Consider the following 24,050-nt stretch of genomic DNA (forward strand, 5'->3'; position numbering starts at 1 on the left):
ATATATGGACACACATGTGCACATTGACACTGGCACAGCCACAATAGGTCGGGGCGCACATGTTGATAATTAATTTTCCAATAATCAAAATGCCTATATGTGTATGTGTGTGTGTGTGCGCGCGCATTCGAGCTAAGTTGATTCTCGAAATCTGGCTCCCTAATCAATTTGGCAAATCAATTATCAATTATCTGTCGCGTCGTCTTCCATTTATTGTTGAACCCACAGTGCTGAAAGCTGAGACACGTCTTTAGACAGGCGCCAAGTATGCGATAGTCCCCGATCTAGGCTCTATATGTGTGCTGTCGAGATCTTAGGCAACAGGTGACGATTTTTGCAGCACTTAATTTAACAATTTAACAGTAGCTTATCTTGGTTCATTTAATGATTCATTTCAACTTTAAACTTAGCAATTCAAGCAATTTTTGTATTTCATTAAATTCTTTTCAAGTATAAAATTTAAATTTAAAATTTGCACATTTCTTTAGAGTTTAATCAGAAGTATAAATTGATATAATTTAATCAATATTTGCTCATTTATTTCGAAACTAATCGTAAATATTTGAGCTTGAAGGCAAGTGATTTCATCACATCAAAGTATCATATCATATTAACATTTTTAAATATGGCACAATTCATAGTTGAGTTAAGCTCTAGGAGTACCACAAATATTTGAAAATTGATATTAAATATATACACCGGCTTAAAAGTATGCTACAAAAATTTGCATCCACCTATAAATACATTTCTTGCAAAAAAACTGTTGCCTACTTTGCGGCTGCACGCGAATTTAATTGAAATGAAAGACACATTGTAAAATTTTCCATTATTATTGTTTATTATTAATTAAATAATTGCCTTGTGGTTTGCCATATTTTACAAAGTATACAATAAAAAAAAAAAACAAAAAAAAATTACATTTTCCGATAGCTGTTGTTGGTTTTAGTTGTACATAAATATTAAAGTTAACCGTTATTAATCATACGTTATATATATGTATATACATATTCATGTATATGTATATGTAAATGTGTTAGATGTTGTGATTAATTGCTTTCATAACCCTCCCAAGTAGAAAAAGATAGCTATAAATGCTTTGCTTTGTATATATGTGTGTGTGTGTGTTTGTGTGTGTGTGTTGCATTAAAATTGTGATTGTTTTCTTGTTGCTGCAATTGGTCATCGATTGTTATTGAGTTTATAGATCATATATGTATTTTAGATAAATTGCCTATAAGGAGTGCAATATAGATAGATGTGTGTGTGAGTGTGTCTGTGTCTGTCTGTCTGTCTGGGATTACCTCTATAATAAATGGCCTTGTGCTATACCTTTGGCCCACTACGAACTACGCATATATATGATATATATAGGTATATATGTATATATATCTATGTAGTATATATAGTTGTATACATAGTTTTTATTTTGTTTTCTTTATATGTTTTTATATTCGTATATTTATTAGCAAAAAAAAATTATTGCGAACAGGCTGTTCGATCTTTTCTTCTGGATGTTTCTGATGACGTTTTGATGATTTGAATGTTGTTGGCGAGAGATGAGATTAAAAAATATATTTAAAAAAAAAACCGCTCTTAATTCAATACTGTTGTTGTTTAGTACACATTAGATGTATTAGCGTTAATTAGCTTTACTTACAGGCTACTAAGTATATTTTAATGTAATAATAATAAATTATTAATCAAATATGCTTGTTAGTGAGCAAGATGGGGCCGTTGGGCACGGACAGGGACAGGGAGAGGGAAAGGGGCGCGGGCGTGGGCGCGGGCGAGGCCGGTTGGCATGGCTGGTATGGGTAAGGGTATGGGTATAGTTGGCAGTAGGTAGGGGGCGTGGCCGGTGGCATCAATGACTGCCCGGCTGTGCAGCCGTGGGCCAGGCAATCTTGGCATCGATGCGCTTGTAGGCGAGCATGCAGTGCTTGCCCTTGGCAGCGAGCCGCGCATCCTGCGGGCACTCGGCATCGGTGAGCAGCGTCTCCTCGCCGTCGACCAGCTTGAAGAGCGCATAGTCCTGCGGATTGGTGATGCGCGCCTTATGCGCTATAATCCGGCACACCTCGCGCGTCGTCGTGTGCGGCCGCACGGGCAGCGTTCGAGTCTGGAGCGAGCCGTTGCACTCGTCCGGTATGATGACGCGCAGCACGCTCGAGCAGGCCGGCAAGCAGCTGGAGCGCCACTACAACAGCAGAGAGAGAGAAGAGAGAGAGGGAGAGAGAGAGAGAGAGATAAGTGTGCATTCAGTTGGTGCTGTGGCTTGGTGTACTTACGTCTAGTGAACCGCTGCCGCTCTCCCCCTCGGATGCCATGAACGTCTTGAGCACCTGAACGGCGCTGCAGAGGGCGGTGAGGTAGTAGCCGGGCTCGCCATTTAGCAGCGTCGGCTGGAGCAGACCCCACATGAACTCCGCCTCGATCTCGGCGCCAACGAATCCACACTTGGCCACCACATAGACCAGCACGGGCAGAAAATCATCGGCGCCCAACTGCTGGCCCCGCGGACAGCCCGTCGCATCGAACACCGTCGATATGACGCACAGGAAGAGCTCCAGTTTGTCCAGCGGCAGCTCGGCCTCCTGCAGACGCCACAGTAGATTCGAGATGAGCCGCAGCGCCGACTGCGACGGCGGCGTCACTGTGGGCCGTATCCCAAAGTCGGAAGCATCCCGCTCGTAGGCGTAGCGCACATTCTGGGCGAGCAGCTGAATGTCCTCGCTGCGCTTGTAGTAGTCCACGAAGATGCCGTAGAGATGCTCGCGCAGTGGCAGCACCACCAGCTGGTGCATCACCGTCTCCAGCATGGCGTCCAAATTGAGAAACTCATCGGACTTGAGGCGGGCGCGCGCCGACTCCAGCTCCGCATGGAATTTGCCCTCGCCATGCTTCACCAAATAGTTCTTCATGCCGCTCATGAACTGGCGCATGTTGCGCATGACCACCTGGGGCGCCGCCTCCCTCGACTCCTTGGTGCAGCTGATGAAGTTCTCAATGTTGCGGGCGAACGTGGAGTTGGGATCTTGGGCCAACTGCAGCGTGTACGCGCGCAGCGAGTCGCCCGGCCCGACGCTCTGAATGTTCATCTTATTCCGGGGATGGCCTGCAAGCAAGCGAGACGTCAGTATGGACAAGTGAGACAAGTATGGTATATGCATAAAGAGTGAGAGGGAGAGTGAGAGAGAGGGAGAGAGAGAGAGAGGGAGAGCGCGATCGCCTATGAGTCAATGGGAGCAATCCTCTCCAGCTTCTTACCGAATAGCAGTCGACAGAGCAGCCGCAGCAATAAGATGAAGGGCGTGCAGCAGCCGGGCTTATCGCACGGCTTCTCGTCGGCGCACTCGCAGCCGCGCCGATAGCGCCGATAGAGGCGACGGCTCTGGGCCTGGAGGGCCAGGCCCAGGGCACGGCACTCGACAATGTGTGCCATGTTGAGCAGTATGTTGCCCTGGTCGTCCAGGTGAAAGAATTGCTTGATATCGTAGTGATCACAGGTGTTGCGCTCGCCGGGATGGCAGACGTCCGGGCAGGCGGTGCCGCCGACGGTGGGCTTCAGTTCGGGATTGGGGCATTTGCCAATGGCGCCCATGATGGAGCCGGCGAGTGCTTCAGTCTTCAGTTGCTTGCGATTGATGCGGCAGTCTTTGAGCACCTGTTGCGGACAGGTGGCCGTCGTCGTCATCGTCATCGTCGTCGTCGTCGATGTGTTTGAGGTTGTGGTGGTTGTGGCCGTTGATATGGAACCAAGGCTGGACAGGCTGCTGCTGGCGTACTTCGATTTCTTGCACAGCACCGTCTGCTGCTGCTGCTGCTGCTGCTGCGGCTGCAGGTGCTGCTCGAGGCCGTTGCCATCGCTGGGTAGCGCAATGCCCGTTCGGATATTCTCGACGAACAGCAGCTCCAGGAATTTGCGTTTGCGCCTCGACGGCTGCATCGGCTGTGTGGCTTCCGAGGAGGACGCGACCAGCTTGTCCTCCTCCAGGCTGTGGGTGTGACGTGTGCGTGGCAGCGTCTGTGTGCGCTGCTGCAGTAGCTCCTCCTCGAAGTCAGCCGAAAAGTAATTCTCCTGCTGCGGATGATCGACTATCTCCCAGTCGGCCATAAAGCTTAGGAACTTCGCCTCCTCCTTGTAGTGGCGCACATGGACGGGATCGTGAAAGAACTCCTCTGGCTCGAGACGTTCGATGCGCTGCTCATCCAGGCTGCACAGCGACTTTGACATGTCTATGCTATTGCCAGCGCCCCTCGCAAGGGGGGCGGGGCGGTTCGCGGGGTGTGCGCGCGACGATCTTCTGAACCAGCTCATGATGGATTCTGTAGCGATTTTTGCCAGCTAAAACGAATTGGCGAAAACGCAAGTTTCTCATCGGCACACGCTGCTGCTGCTGCGAAGAGGGGCGCGGGGCTGCTGCTGCTGCTGCTGCTGGTGTTATCGATCGACAATCGACGGCGTTGCAGATCGATTACAATTAATTATTAATTTATTGTCGTTGCTGTTGCTGTTGTTGTTGTTGTTGTTGTAGCGAATTGTTATTGCCGTTGCGTCGTGTTGCTCTAAACGCGGCCAATGCAAAACTAATGCTGAACTTCATACGCATTAGTTTATAAGACTGCAACAACGATAACGATGACGCTGACGTTGGCAGCGACGCCGACGCTCGCTGCGCCTCTACGAAACGATAGCAACTAGCGCGACGCCGACGTCGCAGCTGCGGCCTAAATTGCAAGGCGCGGCGACCTCAATTTGTCAATTTGTCCCGCCCGCCCCATCAAACCGCCTGCCCGCCTGCCTGCAGGTAGCTTCTGGCAGGGATCGGGCCACTGTTAATCCGGGTAAACTGGGAATTTCCGGACGGACAGTACCTGCCACACAAGTTTTTCTTCTCGATTTTGCGCAAGTCCTAAACAGCGAAAGTCAAAGCCTTATCAGAAAGAACAGCTGCCTGAGTGGAGGAGAAACTGTGTCAAGAGGAAATGCCACTGAGTCAGCGGCTGAGTGGGTTACGAAACGCAATGCTGGCTTAGGTAAATGCCCTCCCTCCTCCCTCTCTCTTTGTCATCATTCAACATGCAAATTGAAATACCTGCTGCAGGTAGGCCACAGATTGCGCCAGATAGACAGAGAGAGAGAGAAAGAAAGAGGGAGAGCTGCGGCTGAGCCTCAGGGAGCGAGCGCTGGGTGTTCGTTATGCAAGGCTATTGAGATAAAGAGTTGATTCATGCTCGACGCTTGCATGACACAAAGAGAGCGGGAAGAGAGAAATCTCTCAACGACAGTCTGTCTAATGTCTGGCAGCGATGACGTTTCCACTACGAAAGATTCCCCGATCAATCGACAACAATGAAAACGGCGAGAGATCCCGCTCTAATGCAATTGCACCTTACGATTGCATCAGCTTTACGAAGCCTAAACTTAGCTTGAGGAATTGGTTTGCTCTGCTTCGATTTTGTTGTTGTTATTTTGCTGCGTAGTTTGGAAAAACCTTTGGATTGGAGGTTTCTGTGAAGGTGCTCGTTAGCGTCTGTGTGCAGGAAGTGTTCCTCGCAAGAGGCTGCACAAGATTAAAGAAATGAGAGAGATGCTATTTCAGGGACAGAGAGATTAGAGCTAACTGCGATAATGATCTATGCAAGCGATTTATTTGTTGTATATGAAATGGGAACTGAGGTATTTATAATATATAATTTATAATGCTCATAGAAAGGGGTGTAACCCTTTGTAATATGTTTACCAGGGGATTTGTATATTCTGTGAGCTCACGTCAACTTCGGACTTATTATCTACTATAGTTAATCTTACATATCAGACTTTAGTAACTTTGACAATATATTACTAGAGATAACAACTGAAATAGTCGGTGCCGGTAGAGTTAAACCTTTAATTTATTTGATTTTCCGGCGCCTCACCTTGCCCACTTTCATTCGAAGTTCTATTGAACTGCAGCATTATCTACTTTGCCGGCAGTTGGGCAGGTTTCCAGGTGTTCGACGATTTCCGTTCGGCTTATTTACGGCTCTACTGCACCGTCCAGATAACGGTGCATCAAGGTGCCCTTTAGGAGAATTTGTTTCGGTGAGTTCAGCGAACCGTTTGCTTATCCACTTGCTTATCGTGCTTGACAACGCGAAATTGTTGCTTAGAGCAAACACAGTTGGATTTCGCTGGAGAAAAGCCAGAGCACGTGTCTTTTAGAGTGGACCCAAATCTAAAAATAGTCCGTACCCAGACTGAGCAGACGCCAAAAATAAAATTGCCACCCATTGCGTAGCTCTCTGTGTGCATTTCATCAGCCATGCGCTGACCTAAAATAGAGCGCAGAACCGATTCGAAAAGTCTTGGGCTTGAACACTCTAATCGGTCGCGTCTTCTATGCCTGGCCTGGCAAATTACGCATCCCATTGAGCGGCGAGAGACACGGCGCGTTTTAAAACGCGCGCTGATAAAAACTCAGCCAGCAGCAGCAGCAGCAGCGGCAGAGGCAGTGGCAGCGGAGGCAGCGGAGGCAGCAGTCGACGTCGAGTTTACATTCCAAAGTGCATGACTGCATCAATATTTATATAATTCTATGTCCGACGCCTGAAACTTATCAAATTTGTTTTAGCTGGCTAACTGCGACGCATTTCATGCTGCTGCATATGTGTCGATGCAGCACGCATTGCGCGCCAGATAAGTTTCGGCAAAGACTTTGTAGTCCCCAGACTGCAAACAGGGGTTGAGGCGGAGGCAGCATCTGAAGCTGCGGCCGATGCTGATAATCAGACTGCGGTTCGGTTCAGTTCGGTTCGGTTTACCAGTTCGAAGCAGTTCGCTCAACGATAGCCTCCGCTCGTGGACGCTTCGTTTGCTTAAGATTTGGTAAACGAGCAACCCGTGCGCTCAATCAATCAATCAATCAAACAAACTAGCAAACAAACAAACAAATAGGCAGTCAGTCAATAGGCGCACGATGACGACGCATCGCCCCATCGTTCGTCTGATCGCTCGTGATCGACCCGTATTTGCTTTTGTCTGCTGCTCCATGGAGGCCATGGAGCGTAGTATGATGCAACAATAACAAGCGATTGCAATTGAGCATACGATGATGATGATGATGACGATGACGATCGGCTGTCCATTGATAAAGTGCCGGCGAGAGCATACAGAGCCACATTGATAATAGTCATTGCTAGATAAACTTGGTGCTCGATCCAGAAATCTGAATAGTTCCTTTCGAAAATGTTCATTTGGTTTCTGTAATTGCAATTGCATTTATTGCTGCGACGATCCTTGGACTGTTGTTAATTAATTATCAATAATCGATGGAGCATCAATTAGATCGATCAGCGGGATCAATTTGCTCAACTTTATCAACTTGATCAATTCATATTGAAGATTTTACTCCAGAAATTTCGATTTTTTTTGGTGGTATTTAATTTGTAGCATCATTTGTTTTCCTTTCTATTCCTACGATCAACTGTAGATGCGAAGATCCTTGAACATATTTGTGCAATTTGATCAGCTCCATCAACTCAATGAACTGGATCAGTTCGATCAACGCGATCAGTTCACATGTAAGAGCTCAATCCAGAAATTTCTAATTTGTAGGGTAATTTGTTTTGGCATGCGATGATCTGTAGATGCGAAGATCCTTGGATAACTATCACCTCGATCAAGCTCAGTAGACTCTATCAATTCAATCTACTCTATCACCTAAATTATTTCCATCAGCTCCAACAGGAGTGATTTGATCAACTCGATCAATTCTATCAACTCCATCAATAGATTAACTCCATCAACTCGACCAGTTCAATCAACTCGATCGACTATTCCTCTTCACTCTCCCATTCTCACTCCTCTAAACACACTTATATGTCTTATCGTTTAAGTTCTCATACTCACATAATATCTCACGATCCCGCATGCTTGGATTCCTTAGAATGGTCGCCACCTTGGGTCGCATTGCTTTGTTGTTGCTGTTGTTGTTATTGTTGTTGCTGCCAGCGCCGGCGCTGGTGCCATTTTTATTGGCCTTGAGCGTATCCTGGTTGCAGCTGCTGGTGCTGCCGTCTTTGGTGCTGCTGAATTCCTCAATGATGGTGTCATCCTCCGAGAGCGCCGGCCGGCACTTGGACAGATGAATGGTATCCGAATTGATGGTGGCATCTAAAAGAGGTGGAAATTACAGATTAGTTAAGCTGCTGTGCTGGACAATCCATAGGGACGGTGTTGGCTAGATTTACCATCCTGCATCGGCATGAAGGAGTCCCACTGGGAGGAGTCCCAGGGCTCGGAGAAGACTGTGCCATCGTCCGACTGCGCCGAGTCGATGCCGCCGTAGTAGGTCTGACAGAATGCGGCACAATTGCGCTCCACGTTGTCGTACGAGGACAGTCGACAGCCGCTTTGGCTCTGGAATGACTTTTGGCTGCCATCGGCATTCGATTTCTCCTGCAGCGGGGCTGCGCTCGTCGTTATCGCCGTTGCCGCCGTCGTCGTCGTCGTCGACGTTGCTGCTGCTGCTGTTGCTGCTGCTGCTGCTGCCGGCATCTGGGGCGGAGTCGAGCAGCGCACGAGCTCCGGCAGATTAAGATCGGGCAGACGCTTGGCAATGATCTGGTGCACGGTAAGCGGCCGCTTCTTGGAGCCATCCTTGTCGCGTCCCAGCGAGTTCTCCTTCTCCTGCCAGTCGACAGTGGTGTCATAGTCGCCGCCGCCTCCTCCGCCGCCGTTCGTCTCCTGCTTGGCCATAAACTCCCAGCTGCTGTCCAGCTGCCAGTGATCGATGCGAGTGCGTCCACGCTTCGCCGCCTGCTGAGCCATCGGCTTTGGCTTCTGCTTCAGCTCGTCCAGGCTGCCGGCCAACTTCTCCAGATCGGCGGGCAGCAGCAGCGGCACAGCGGCCGCTGCATGGCCGCCCTTGAGCGGCTCCGAGTGCCGCTGATTGGCGGGCAGCAGCTGGCTGCGCTGTTGCCTGCGCAAGATCGCCGCCGCAGCATTGGTCAGACCCGCCTGACGCAGTGCATCCGCTGGCTCTGCATATGTGGGGCTGCCCTGCTTGCTGCGTGAGCCCGGTGTCTGTGCCGCAGTGGGCGTCGTGTCTCCGCCATCATCGGCGGCGCTCGGCTCCGTCAGCGACTGCGTCATGGCTGGTGCCGCATTGCCCAGATTCGGCAGGAGGAGGCCGGCCCGGGAGCGAGCCGGGGCATCGCCCGAGAACTGCATCAGCTGCTGGCTGCTATCCTGGCCAGCGCTGGTCTCATCGCAGGGTGACAGCAGCTGCTGCTGCGTGGGTGTGCTAGCTGCTGGACAGAGAGAGAGAGAGAGAGAGAGAGCAATAAAGGATTAGATCTTCAATGGAGTCTAGATGAGAGGGGCTCTTGCTCCTTCAGTGCAATCTCTACTTACGTGTCTCGGCCAGCAGGTCAGGTCGTCGATTCAAGACACCGCCATTGTCCAGTCCGGGCTTGAAGCTGGTTAGGAGACTAGCCCGATCGCTGGGATCGTGCGTCCAGACGTCCTCGTAGTCGCTGATCTTGTCGCTCAGGGCGCTGGCACAGTACTGCGCCGGCGGGCTTTCCAGTATGTCCGACTCCTGGTAGTGCTTGGACTCCTTGCGTATGCGCGACTTGCGTGACTTGCTGCTGCTGCTGCTGGTGCTGCCGACGCCGGGCAGGAGGTGGCCAGCGCCATTGGGCGTCATTGGGGACAGCATCTTCCGCTGGCTGTGGCTGGAGTCGCGACTCGACTGCGATTGCGACTGCGACTGCGACTGCGACTGCCAGCGACTGTCGTTCGAGGAGGAGCCCTGCGATGAGAGCGTATCCTTGCACTCGCCCTCGGGCGACAGGCGCTTGGCGAAGGTCTGGAACGTGCTGGTGCTGGCCTGTGAGTTGAGCAGCGCGTTGAAGGGATTGCTCGCGGCTGGCGTTGTTACCTCCACAAACTGGGCGGGATTCGGCTTGGCCATGGCTGCACTGTTGATGCCATTGCTGGCAATGTTGTTGTTGTTGCTGTTGTTGTTGTTCTCCATGGAAAAGGTGACCGTGGTGGTCACCGTAAAGTTGTTGCCCAGCTGATCCGGCGAGTGGGGCTTGGACCAGCGCATTGGCGGCGCCGGCGGCTTGAGATTCAATGTGTTCGGCGGCTTCGGTCGCTGCGGACGCACCTGCTCCAGTTCCGTAATACTCGCCACAGCCGCCGATGTCGTCTTGAAGGTGCTCAAATTGTTGCTGCCATGCGGCTGCAGTGGCTGCTCCAAGCCACCGCCGCCGCCGCCGCCGCCGCCACCACCGCCCGGCAGATAGCCCTGCGCATCCACCGGCGACATGGTCAGTATGACCGAGTCCACGGAATTGGGACTCAGCAGCTGCATGTGCTGGCCGCCGCTGGTCGTGAACGAGCTCATGCTCGAGTTGGTGTCCGACGGCGTGCCCGCCTGGCTGAAGAAGCCCAGCAGCTGGCTGCTGCCCGTGGGACTGAACAGGGTCTGGGGCGGGGCCACAGCCGGCGGCTTGGCCACCAGAGCATCGCTGAAGAACGTGGCCGTGCCCAGGCCGCTCGTCTCTGTGAGCGACAGCGGCGACTTGGCATCCAGCAACTGTTGCTGCTGCAGCTGTTGCTGTTGCTGCTGCTGCTGCTGCTGCTGCTCGATGGCCGTGAGATTTGTCTTGGCCATAACGGGCGGACCCAGCACAGCCGGACTGCTGGCATAGCTCCAGAACTCCTGGCCGAGCAGCGCCAGCGACGAGAGCTTCTTGCGATTGTTCGCCTCGCGCAGCACCCGTGGCAGCATCAGCTGCACGGGCAGCTCGTCGCAGCACTGGGCGTAGTGAGCGATCAGCGCTGGGATGGAGCCAAACTTGAAGCGTGAGCTCTCCAGGCTGAGTATGTTGTCCTGCGACTGGATCAGATAGTGCTCGATGTATGGGCCCGTGTCCTGGGGCAGGCGCACCGACACGGCCATCGTGTTCGGCTGGCTGGAGCCACGCACAATGAACGTCTGCAATGGGAAGGAGAAGAGAGAGAGATGGAATGAGTAAACAGCTGCGAGGGAGTGGCTGGGGAGGGGGAGAACAACTAAGTGAGCCGTTGTCATAATTCCGCCACGTAAATCAGCGCTTGATTCCTTTCACATCGACTTCCGACTTGGCCCCGTCCGCTTTTCGCGTTAAATGTTGCGTTAAAAATGCGCGCACATAAATTTCCCATTTCTCAGTTTCCCAGTTTCCCAGTTTCCCAGCTTCCCAGCTTCCATTTTTCCCTCCAAAAAACAATGATAAATGATAAATTGGTATTGCATACGCCGCGGCGCCTCCAAGTATGCAACGCCTTGCCCCGCCAGCCCCTCCCTCTACTCGACTGCTTGAGCAAGTCGGTGCGTCCTTTTGTCCTGGCGGGCAAAGAAAACTTTGCAGACGCTGCGACAAGGCAGCCAAGTCGTGTGGCAAGCGCAAATTGCAGACCCACACAGACTGACTCCCGGACCTGGTCAAGTGGTCCACGAGCTGAGGCGCAGCAGCTGCAGCCCCAGCCAGACCCAGAAGCAGAACCAGAACCTTGGCGTTTTCCGTTAATCGCCTGTAAAAAGTTTTTATAATGAGCGTTTCACTTAAAGTCACGCAACCGCCACAGAAATTATTTCAATTTCAAACTGAGTTCCAGCTAAATCTATGCGTCAATGCATAAATACGAGGAGAGAATACGAAGAGGGTAGAGAGTGCTTATAACTAGCAGAGTTACGACAGCTCTAGACTTTTGTCTAAAATAAAATGTTGTATTTAATATATCTATGTACATATACAGATTAAGCTGGATAGGCTCTACTCACAACAATGCCTACAAGACCGAGATCCTCTGTAATGTAGCAAAGAAACATTTACAAAACACTCACTGTAAACATGTGCTCAAAGAAGTGCACTACTTGTACCACTAATTGCACTACTTGTACTTATATAAGTACACTCAAAGCCCTAATTGGAAATATGCTCTTGAGATTCATTTTTAATATAAATAAATTTCGAGCTGTCCAATCAAAGTTCGAGTTTATAATGCTTCGGGGAGCTCAAAAAGGAATTGTGCCTTAATATAATAAAAATTACATCTTAATACAATAAAAGAATAACAGATAGGGCAAAATAGCTCCAAAATCCTCTCTAGATAAAGGCCTTTGGCTTTAAAATATTCAAAAGTAGAAAAATCATGTATAAATTGTTAATTAAATTACAGTCAAGTCTCGATAATTCGTATCCCGCTAGATAAAAAAATCGCGATAAATCGAAAAAAGTCTATTCGCTTGAAATTAAATCGTTCTATATAAATGTCGCTAATTTGAACTTCTGTGTAAATCGAAAAAAAAAAAAAAAAAAATGATGTCCTTGCCATTTCGAATTATCGAGACTTGACTGTGTAAAGAAAAAAATTTACTACACTTCAATATAATAATAATAAACAAAATTCTTAACATATTTTCCACATATTTTTACGATTCATTAAGTCTCAACTAGAAATCAGAGAGTTGCTTCGAGCCGTAAACCCAATTTGTGCTTAATAGCAAGAATTCTATATAAAATTTAAATAAAAACAAGTAAGAAGGCTCCAGTCGAGACTGCTCGACTAGGAGATACCCTGAACCCTCCAAGCTGATATTCTAATCAGTCTGGACTTCTTTTATGCACACATACATACACATGCACTTATAAGCACGCGCTCTGCTGACTGCGCAGTAAGCAGCGGCTGCGCTTGGGCTGCGCTGCAATGTGGGCAATATTATGAGAATTTATTTGTTGAATAATTTCTTTTGTAGACATACGATCTTAATGAAACTTTTAGAGCGTAACCATGTGGCTAAAATATGTGTACATTCCAAAGCACAAGTTTCTAGTACTTGAAATGCGTTTTTTACAAATTGGGGGCGAAGGGGGCGTGGTATCCAAAATCTGTAAATGGCAAAATCTATGTATCCATTAACTTTATATACAACGCAAATTTGAAGTCTCCAGGTCTAAAAGTATTCAAACTAGGCTGAAAAAACCAAGTCGATTTTTCGATTATTCTCGATAAAAAAGTTATCGGATGAGTTATCGAAAAAATAAAGCAAACTTGTACTGCCTATGGTATACACGAGTATGCATGCCAAATTTCAGCTCTCTAGCTCTTATATCTTCTGAGATCCTTTTGCTCATACGGACGGACGGACGGACGGACGGACGGACGGACGGACGGACAGACGGACAGGGCTATATCGACTCAGCTCGTCGTCCTGATCAAGAATATATATACTTTATGGGGTCTGCGATGATTCCTTCTGCCTGTTACATACTTTTCACAAAACCATTATACCCTGATTTCCCATTTTCAATGGGTTCAGGGTATAATAAAGATTTCTTCCTCTTCTTCTATTATACATAATTGTAAATTTGTTCTGAATTTTGAACTCCAATTGCTAGAGAATGAAATGTAAGGAACTGGAACTTGAGTTTTCTTCTTTTTTTACTTTCATTGTGTGCGTGTGTGTGTATTCTGTTTAGCTAAGCAATTCACTTGTCTGTGTGTGTGTGTGTGTGCCATTCAATTTTGCTCAGCAACCCTAAAAGCATGCAATTATATTTTTTCAGATTTCAATAAATGCCAACTGTAGCGGGGGGCGGCTGCACGCTACATAAGTTTAAAGTGGGCGGGGCTGTTAAAAAAAAAGTAAAAAAAAAAATGAAATGAGAGTGGGCCCCGTCGTCTTTGGGTGGGTATTTACAAACGAATATGGACGCCCCGCAGCGTTGTTTATGATTTCTGTGCGAGTTTTCAATAAGCAGCTGAAAGCGAAAAGCAGAGCCATCAAGAAGATAGCAATAGGAAAAAAGAACACATAGAAGAAGAAGAGGAAGCAAGTGCTGCTTGATATGAGTGGAGAGGGCAGACAGAGAGCGAGAGGGAGAGGGAGAGAAACAGCGCCCTCAGTGCTGCTCAGTTCAGACTTCGCTGATTTCATTTGGCTGCATTGCAACGCTTTTTAAAGCATACTTTTCGGCTGTTGATTTTATTAGACGCAGACGATAGACTGCGCTAGGGGCGGAACGGGACGGGGAGTGGGCGTGTGTGACTGTTGGCATGCTGCGAAAGAGCATTATATACTGATTCAATAATGTGGTCAAGAGAGTGCACCGTGAAGAGGCAAAGGCAGAGGCAGAGGCAGAGAGAGTGTGTAAGTAAGAGAGAGAGAGAGAGAGAGTGGGATTAGTTGACCCGTCACGGAAATGCAATTTGTTAAGGACAAAAACGAGCGTAAAAATGTCTTAACAAGCGACAGGGCACGGATCATGCACAAGCCAAGACAAAGAGAGAGGGAGAGTGAGAGAGAGAGAGACAGACAGAGAGCGAAGCATGTCTGCATTTTATAGACGCCTTGACAAATTTAAGGGCATGTGGCTAACAATAAAAAGGCGTAACGGCATTTAAAAGCCAGCAGACGCATTTCGATACATCAATATACAAATATACATACACACATATGTATGTATATGTAAGCATACACATACTTGTGCGCATAAGTGTATACATTTTCCCATATAAATATATACGTAAATTGTTGTTGGCTTTGTTTGCAGCTCAAACAATAGTTGCAATCAATTGCCCTGTGGGCGTTTGGCCACGCCCAGTTCATTGCATTGCCATGCTTTGCATTCACAAACCAACACACACACACACATATATATATATACACACACGCCTATACAGGTAACTCATAGTGCATTGGCAGCTTTTAAGCGCTCAGACACGAAAGAGGAAATCCTAGAAATGCATTTCACTTGCATTGCAATTCCAAATGCATTTTCACTTAACAGTTCGTTGACTGTCGTCTGTCTTCTGTCGCAGTCCCAATCCCAATCCCAATCCCATTTCCTGTTTACCTTTTGCTCCATTGCACCTAGAGCTCTGCCCAGCTGCGGTCAGCACTCATCAACAGCAATAATAATTTCACTTGCACTTTGGCACCCTGATCAAAACAGTCAAAACCAAAAAAGACAGACAGACAGACAACAGAGCGCGTTTATTGGTCCCGTTGTCCAGTGGGCGTGGCTATGTATAATAAATTTACATGCTGTGCCTGTGACAGCGAGACAAAGCCGACAGAAGCAGCTGCAAGTGCCAAAGAAGATTCCAAACTGATGCAAAACGAAAAAAAAAAAAAACTTTTGCTGTTCCCAAAAGCAATTGCTACTATTTATATGTGCTTATATATATAGAAAGAGACAGAGACAGAGAGAGAGAGACAGAGCGAGCACAGTCAATAGCGAAATCTAGGCGAAAGTGTTTTGGCCCTGTTTGCGGCTTGTTCTATTGCATCTGGTTGGGCATTTAATTGCATGTAAATTATTGCATAGCGCACAAATCACATGGCACTCAACACACACACACACACACACACACATACATGCATACTCATATGTCAGCTCCCCCTCTGTTGAGGGAATAGCCTTGTCGTTGTCGTTGTCGCATTTGCGCCCATTTCCGGCACAGCTTGTGAGCCAACTGCAGTTGGCCCACACGGGTTTGGGCTAACAACATTTCCGGTTTCCATTTCTCGACTATTTGACGCGTTTGCCTTTGGGCCGCATTCGCTGAAAATGTCCGCAGCGAGACAACCCCTTTTTATTTTGTACCCAGGAGCCGCCTCGACTGCCTCTTCACACTATGCCCACCCCACACCCCTTTGGCAATGGCACAGCTGCTGCTGCTGCTGCTGTTGGCTCGGCTGCCGGTCTGGTCGCTTTGCGGTTCCTGGCCACGAATCGCAAGTGCAGAGGCATCTTTGCCCATCTTCCCGGCGGCAGCTACTATTGGGATGTTGTAATCAAGTTTCGGGCCGCAAATAGACTCGTTGCGCTCGTTCGAGCGCCAAGTCTAGTCTATAATCATCAAATCATGCTTCAACTTCTATTTTATATACAGGCATGCACTTGTGCCCTGTCTCACTGCCACCTTCCCTCCTCTCTCTCTCACTCACTCACTTTGTCTCTCTCACTGTGTCTGTCTTTTCAATGAGGACTCACATCAAATGCTTGACATCAAATCTTGACAACTTAATGGCTTCCGCCTGCCATGTGACGCGGCCAAAAGTACCAAAATACCGTTAGAAGTGGCCAATGGACAGGGCTTGGCAGTCGCTCAGATACGTGTGTGGCATGCACATTTCACATTTCAGTTGCAACATGCCACAAGCAGCTGCACTGCGCACTCTTTCTCTCCCCTCTCTTTCTCTCACTCTCTTGTAATCTATTTAGGCATCGCTACTAAGACTTCTTTCAGCCAGACTAGGACTAACTGTTGCCAGTTAGCAAATCATTCGAGCCGTAAAATTTTGGGTAAAAGACTTCATTATGTATATATTTACAACGCTTTGAGGGTCACTCGACTGCAATAGCCAGACGTCTAACTACCACGCGAAGCAATAGAAGACTCAAATTTGCCCTTCATTGAAGCTCTTCAAATGATTTTGCTCCACCTCTTGATTCATTTTGGTAAATATTGTAAATTATATAAGATATATTCTACATATTTAACATTAATTATATGTATGCATTACTGTGATTATTTGTTGCTTCGCTTAAATGTAAAACTAAATTAAATTGTCAATAAATTTGTTAAAAAAATAATTGTTAAATTATATATAGAAATGTTAACTTATAAAAAAAAGCAACAAATAAATAAAAACATAAAAATATGGGGAAAAATAAGTTATAAAAATTAAATTTAATACACACGTAAATATAAATATACAATTAAAGAAAAGAAAAAAAAGAAATACAACTAACAAAAAAATAAAATAACATAAATTAATATAATAAATAAAAAAAAATACAAACTAAAACAAAAAGAATAAAACAGCTATACGAAAAAAATATATACAAATAAAAAAATATATAATAAATAAATGGAGTAAATATAAATAAATAAAATATAAATAAATATAAATAAAAATAATAGTAAATCTCAACAAACAAAAATTATGAATATACACAATAAAAATAAAACATGAAATAAAAATAAAATAATTTAAAGAAAATGAATATAAAATTAAAATTAAATTTAAATACACAAAAAAATAAAAATAAATAAATAAAATGAAACTGTATAGAAGTATGGTACACAAATTAAAATAAATTAAGTAAAACACATATAAAAATAAAATGTACAAATAAAAATATAAAAACAAATAAAATAAAATGCATATACAATAAAATATATACAAATTATAAACTAAACAGATATATAAATATTAAACATAATAAAAAATACATAACTAAAACAAGTGTAAATATACCCAAGTGAAAAAACAATTTCCATAAATTCAGCTCACTTAAGCTGCAAAAATCTACAAAAGATTTAGTTTGCCTAATAGCCTGGTCGAGTCTTTGTGAAAGTGTTGCCTACTTATGCGGGCCCTGGCATCGTGGCTGAGAGTATTCGAAACGTGTTGCGTTCATGGCCGAGCACACAATTTGCATATCCTTTCAAAACTTGAAATTGAAACTGTATCCCCAGCCCCTGGACAGCCCGGACAGCCTCGACTATGCTGAGAGCTGGGGTAGCAGCAATTTGACACCAGCACCAGACAGCGCAGCCCAAGGGAGAGACGCCAGCGTGGCCGCCTAATGAGCGTCGGCGGTTTGTGTGGTTAGGCGACGGGCGACGGGCGACGGGCAGCGCAGAGGATGGGTCAGAGAGCGGGGCAGCTATAGCTTCATTGAAATAACAAACTGCATAAAATAATGAAATTATGCCAAGCAGCGGCTCCAACTGTGCCGCATAACTGGACCTCTATTATCTAGCCATTGGCCAGCCATTAAAAAAAATGGAACAGAACCGACGATGAAGATGAAAATGAAGATGCTGAGCATCTGTCGGCCCGCCCCGCATAATCGAACGGCGGGGCATATCATAAAAATCTCATATTTTATTCAAATTGGTAATGCGAGCATTGTTGCCATAGGAATCTTTGCCGAGCTCAGCTGAGCCACCGAGGGGGCAAAGGGCAGCAGCGCTTGCTCTGCACCATTTGCATTTCATTGACATTCATTTGGCTGTTCTTCATTTTCATTTTGCCTGCTTTCCTTTTCATTGTGGGTGTGCTCTTTTGTTTTACTTGCGCGTTTCGGCTTCTTTGCATAGCAAATTGAATTTGAAGCCAAAGTCCAACAATGCGATTCGCTGTCGCCCACAGCTTGACCAAAACCCAGCGCTGCCTCTGTCTACACTAAATTCATTTGCTCTCTGCTGTCCACTTACGAGCGACTACTCCCCACCCCCGTCCCGGTCATGACATCCCATCCACAATCCCTGCTCGTTGCATTGGCCACTAAGCGGCTTTTGCTTTTCAACTCAAGAGTCTTTGCCTCCCACCACCCGCTGCCTCTAGTGCTGCCTTAAGCTGATTTCCCTTGATTTCCGTGTAGAGCTTCGCTTTTCAATTTTGCCTTTCCATTATTGGCTCACCCACACACCAGCACACACACACACACACTGGCTGCTGGCGAGTGCATTAAACTCATTTGCCAAACGGCTTTCAATTATAATTTTTGTTAATAATTCATTAGCACAATGTGTCGCCTGCTGTTTGTTGTCGTTGTTGTTGTTGTTCTTGTTGTTGTTGTCTAACGAGCATGGCCAAAATGCATGCAGACAGCAGGCACTGCCCACCTGCATGCGCTGCATGCACGTTGCGCATACGACACGTGTCCGCCAGGCTTTAAAATTCAAATTGACTGATGCAACATTCGAAACATTTCAAATGGACTTTAAAAGGCTGCCACAAACTGAACTGCCCTGGGGCATACATATATGCAACTTGAGAAAGTTCTTAAAGCATTGGAACATACAATATACAGTGCTGCTCAATTGAAAAGGTTTGGCATTTTTAAATTCTTTAAAAGTTTAAATCTTTTAAACGGAAACTCCGATTTACTTGAAGGAAATTTTGTAATAATTTCAAGAGATAGCCAGATATGATGAAGAATAGTTTAAGGACTACAGACATTTTATTCTATGTTATATTATATTCTATAAAATTATAACTACATATATATTATAGTATATAAATGAAATTTTTCCAATGTGATGGCGATAGTTTGAACTCCACTAAATCGGAAATCGCGATAAATTAAAAAATATACAAACCCCTTGAAAGAAGTTCCTTCTCAATAATTCCTGATAATTTGAATTTCTATGTAAATTAAAAAAAAAAAAAAATGTGATCCCCTTGCCATTTTGCACTATTGGGATTCTACTGTAATAAAAAAACATTCCATGACTCTGAATAACTTAAATAATTAAGAACCCTCTTTATGAATATCATGCATACGCCCTGGTAAACTATTTAGGTATTTTTTAATTTCGATAAATGAAAATACATGCTTTAGTTGTTTAGGGAATTTAGGGAGATTGTGGAGTAGGCTGCTTATCTAGCACCTTCCAAAACTCTTCTAAATATAAAAAAATATATTAATATTTTAAAATTATTTCAGTCAAATTGGAATTTTTTTAATGATATGGGAATTTTTATTAAATTTTCAAAAGAACATGATATATTTTAATATATAAATCCATATTGGATTACTACTAATACTAAATGGGTTATAAATAAAAGTGAGTGCTATCGCATTATTTATATAGTAAATATAGTATATATTAATTCATAGTATATAGTTCATAAAAGTGAATAGAGTCCCAAATGTCTTGCATGAATGCATGGGCAACTGCTCAATTTCCGGCAACTATCAACTGTCTTTGCCGAGATTGGCAATGCTCCAGCTGTGTTTATGGCCGTGTTTAACTATGCGACTACGAGTATTGTGACTGCTGGCGTTCAATTGAGATCTGCCTACTTAGCTATAAAGCTGTATGCCAACTGCTCTCTGTGGTGTTTGCGAGCAACCCTTTGGCTTTGCTTGTCAGCCCGGACTTACCCCCAATGTGTGAATGTCTCTGCTTACGCTCACACTAACACACACACGCATGTTTGTGGGACCCACACTGCAGCTGTCTGCGGCCTTATCGCTCATCAGCTGTGGCTGTGGCTGCGACGGCAGCTGCTGCTGTTGTTGCTGCTGCTGCTGCTGCTGCTGCTGTTGTTGATGGCATGCACCCTCAGGCCCGCCCCTCACGAACATGCCCCATTCCTGCTCCATCTGCAGCAGCCACATGCCCCTGCCCCCTGCCCCCCTGCACTGCGGGTGATAAATAAAAACTGTCTGCGCCTATGTGGCTCTGCTACTGTTTCCTTCTCTTCAGCTGCTGTATTTTATTTCATTTTATTTTACTTTTGCTTTTGTTTTTTTTGTTCTTGCTTTTTTTGGGGAGTAAAACTGACTTTTTGCCATGTAAGCCGAGTGCCTCAACACATGCCAAACGACAAAGCCGAAAAATTCCAAAGCCATGGTCGAAAAAATTCAATTTGATTGCTTTGTTCGCTTGTCTATTGGCCATTTAAGCAGGCAAAGCACTAAGTGGGCGTGGCACACGAGGAGGCGGCTGCAGCTGCAGCTTAACAAGTTCATTTTGAGCCAATGCCTGCGGCTAGGCAATTGCAATTGCAATCGCGATAGCGACGCATAAATCAAATGCACTCTCAAAGAGAATACTGAAAATGGGAAAAGCCCCAAAAAATACTTTAAAGATAAATACAGCAGTAAATATTGTTAGAGCTATAAAATGCATTGCTCTTACATATATTCTAAAAGGCATATTTTAATGCTCCACCTCTATTGACTTGGCTAATGATGTCCCAGCTGCTGCGCTGCTAAACAGCCAACAGAATCATTTCCTATCGACTGCACACGTGGAGCCTTCATCATTCGCCATTTGCTGCTAATTACATTCTGTGGCCGGCATAACCAAATCCCTGACGCCAAATGTTGACCAAAACAAAAACAAAAAATAAAAACGATTACAAGTGCTTTAAGCGGGACTGCCCGACTAGTAGATACCGTTGCTAGAATTTGCATATTTATAGCAAACATATATCAGCTCGAAGATGTTTTCATCTTGATCAAAGTTTTTCTTTACTCCACGCATTTCAATGAATTTTCAGCATATTATCTACATTTAATTTTGAATATTTATATATATTAGTTTTAATTTAAAATTTCTCATGCATTACACCCGTTCATCAACTGAAATACAATTTAAGGAATTTCAAATTTTAGGCTGATATTCAATATATTTAGTAAAGAAAAATTGTATAAAATAAACTTGAAACTGAATGCTGAATTTCGAAATCCTCGCTCTCCAAACATGAGAAGGTATTGATAACCTCAAAAGGGAATTAGTTATCGATTAATTGAAACGAAACATAGAATTTGAATACTCTAGCTCCAATCATGTGTAATTTAACTACTAAATTTCGATAATATAATGCTTGCCGATAACTTTCAAATGGTATTACTTATCGATTAATTGAAACTGAATGCAAGATTTCAAGACTCCAGCTCCAATGAATTTCAATTCATTAATCAATTTTAATAACAACCTCGCATCGCTAAGCTAAAAAGGAGAGCAGTTATCGATTCATTGAAAAAAATCGATCTTTTATATATGAAACGATAAAAAGCCTCTAGATCTTATGAGCCATTAATGCATACGAAAAGATGATCAGAGATAAATCGACTTAGCTTACTATGCTTAGCAAGAATATATATACATACTCCATCGGATCTGCTACACTTCCAACAGGTTGTAGAGCTGATAAATGCGAATGTATATACAGCTGCATCCGGTTATAACAACACCGTTTATAGCGACCGTACAGTTATATATTCTGGTCCAGACAAGCTTAGTAAACTTATATTAGTGGACTTATACGATATTCCGGGTATAACGACGGTCCCTTGAGCGTCATTGTAATCGGATTCTAGTTAGTCCAGTTTCAGTGCTGTATATAAATAGCTAGCCTTGCATGCAGCATAAGTAAGATGAGCTCAATATACCCTATGCCAGCCCATTTGACAGGGTAGACGAAAGCCTGAAATTACAACAAGAATCCTATACACACATGTGACCAGACGTTCGCCTGGACAGCTTCTCCGGTTGCAGCTTCGAGCTGTTTATGATTGATGGAGTTGAAATAAAAGAACAAAATAAAAGAAGGGAGGGAGTGACAGTGGGAAAAAAGGCGTGGGAGAGTGGAAGAGGAAAAAAAAAATTGAAACCGACAGCAGGCAAAACAAGTAATTAAAATACCAGGCAGGCAAATGGACCAAACGCAAGGCTGCTGTTGTTGCAGCCACATGTGTTGCCACAAATGGCCAGCCATAGCCATAGCCCCAGCCGTAGCCGTAGTCCTCGCCCCAGCCGTAGCCGTAGCCGTAGCCGTAGCCAACGCCATCGCCGCATTCGTAGCTCAAACATATTGATTGATTTTTAATTACAAACATTTACCAATGCAGTTTACACAGAGGGTCAGTCACACAGCTCGATGCGGGCATTGTGGTTGGAGTGGTGTTTCGGTGTGGTGCGCGGCCACTTGAAGCGGCTGCTTCAATTTCAATTTCAATTATGCAAATACTTTTTTATTAAACGCATAAACAAATGCGTAGCAACAACTGCTCCACACGGAGTCGCCAGTTGCCAATGGATCGCCTAATGGCTGCTGGGCTGCCGGCCACTGGAGTGACGGGGCGTGTAATTGCCGACGGCGACGCCAGCTGCGACGCCGACGCATGCAATTAGCGTTTCAATAGGCGAATAGAAAATGCAAGAAAGAGCCCCAAAGAGCATGTCGGCGGGGGGGATGGACTGAAGGTGCAGCAGTTGGCAAAAAGTGAAAAGTTTTGCGCCCCCAACTCTGGCCCCTCGCCTGCAATCAATGCGCCATTGTTGCGACGCGTTCGACAATTGTGAATTGGCAAGTTGAAAAACGCTTTTCACTTTTTTCTTGCCTCATTGCTGGCCGTCGCGTGCCACTGTTCGACATTCAATGCAGGCAAAGTTCGTAATTGAAATTTCCGTTGCCTGCTTTTAGGCGACTCAGCGGCACATCGAGCAGACCCAAAGCAGATCCCAACCAACTGCAATCACCGTGTGGAGCTAAAGTCAAGCCGCACAGCTGTAGTTAAACTGCTTTTCGCGCTGTCAACTCACATTTGTATATGTGAAAAGTTTTGCGCTACATTTCATTCGATTTCGCATTCAAGGAACGAGTATTTGATTTCAATTAAAACTTAATCAAAGCAATATTTCAATAGCAAAATATTTCGCTGATTCAAATATTTGCAATTGAGAAAAGCAGACTTTTAATTAGAGCGATATATTTCATGCATGTATGCATATAAATATATATTTATATATTTTTGTAAAAAATGGCATTTACATAAGTTTTAATACCCTGCATGAAAATGCCCAAATGAGGTATATGGCTTTTTGGCTTTTGTGTGTTTGAGAATAAAAGTACGAAATTTTAGCATCTCTTTAAAATTTACTATTGAAACAAATTAAATTAATAATGTCGCATTCTCACAGAATGATCGTATGTTGAAAGATGTAATTTTACAGGAGAAGCTCTTTTTAAATTTTGTTATTGTATGTTAGTATACATACGTTTGAATTGAAATTGACTTTTTTTTCGAAACTAGAACGAATTTAATTGTTATTTTTTGCAAGTATGTGAGACAGATGTTTTCTAAGCATTTTGCAAATCGCAATTTCGCAAAAAAAAAATCAACAAATCAAATCAACGATTATTTCGTGGAAATGCGCCGATAATTATTTTAATTTAATTTTTATTTTTAATTTTTATTGATTAATTTGATTTATTTATTATTAGAAGCTCTGGTGTATTGGGAGGCATCACAGCTTTTTTTTTTTTTTTTTTTTGCTCAATTATCTCTCTTGAGACACATTAACAATCACAAGTAATAAATGAATTATTATTTTATTTTTATTTTATTTTTATTTTTCTAATGGAAAATATTTAATTTCTATATACTATTGAGTTTAAAATTCAATTAATTTGTATATCATTTTTCGTTTAAAATATATGAAATTATACAAATTTTTTCAGTATAATATT

At 44.7% G+C, this 24,050-nt stretch overlaps 1 protein-coding gene across 7 annotated transcripts in view; it reads right to left on the reverse strand.

Moving 5' to 3' along the window:
• Positions 1-1,045: 1,045 nt before the first annotated feature.
• The window catches only part of LOC6584093 (protein sprint), a 121,245-nt gene continuing 98,240 nt past the window's right edge, over positions 1,046-24,050 (reverse strand). For 5 of the 7 annotated variants that reach the window (XM_032732001.2, XM_032732002.2, XM_032731999.2 and 2 more), the window contains 5 exons: positions 9,398-10,991; positions 8,233-9,294; positions 7,892-8,155; positions 2,289-3,115; positions 1,046-2,197 (listed from right to left, as the gene is read on the reverse strand). In XM_032732001.2, the coding sequence (XP_032587892.1) occupies positions 1,865-2,197; positions 2,289-3,115; positions 7,892-8,155; positions 8,233-9,294; positions 9,398-10,991 (4,080 nt within the window). In that variant the 3' untranslated portion in view covers positions 1,046-1,864. Of the gene's footprint in view, positions 2,198-2,288; positions 3,116-3,267; positions 4,577-7,891; positions 8,156-8,232; positions 9,295-9,397; positions 10,992-24,050 lie in introns of those variants that run through there. The other 2 variants (XM_032732000.2, XM_032732003.2) reach the window with 2 other exon arrangements.

This window comes from Drosophila mojavensis, unplaced genomic scaffold (genome assembly GCF_018153725.1).
Source record: "Drosophila mojavensis isolate 15081-1352.22 unplaced genomic scaffold, ASM1815372v1 contig_136, whole genome shotgun sequence".
Classification (NCBI taxonomy): domain Eukaryota; kingdom Metazoa; phylum Arthropoda; class Insecta; order Diptera; family Drosophilidae; genus Drosophila; species Drosophila mojavensis.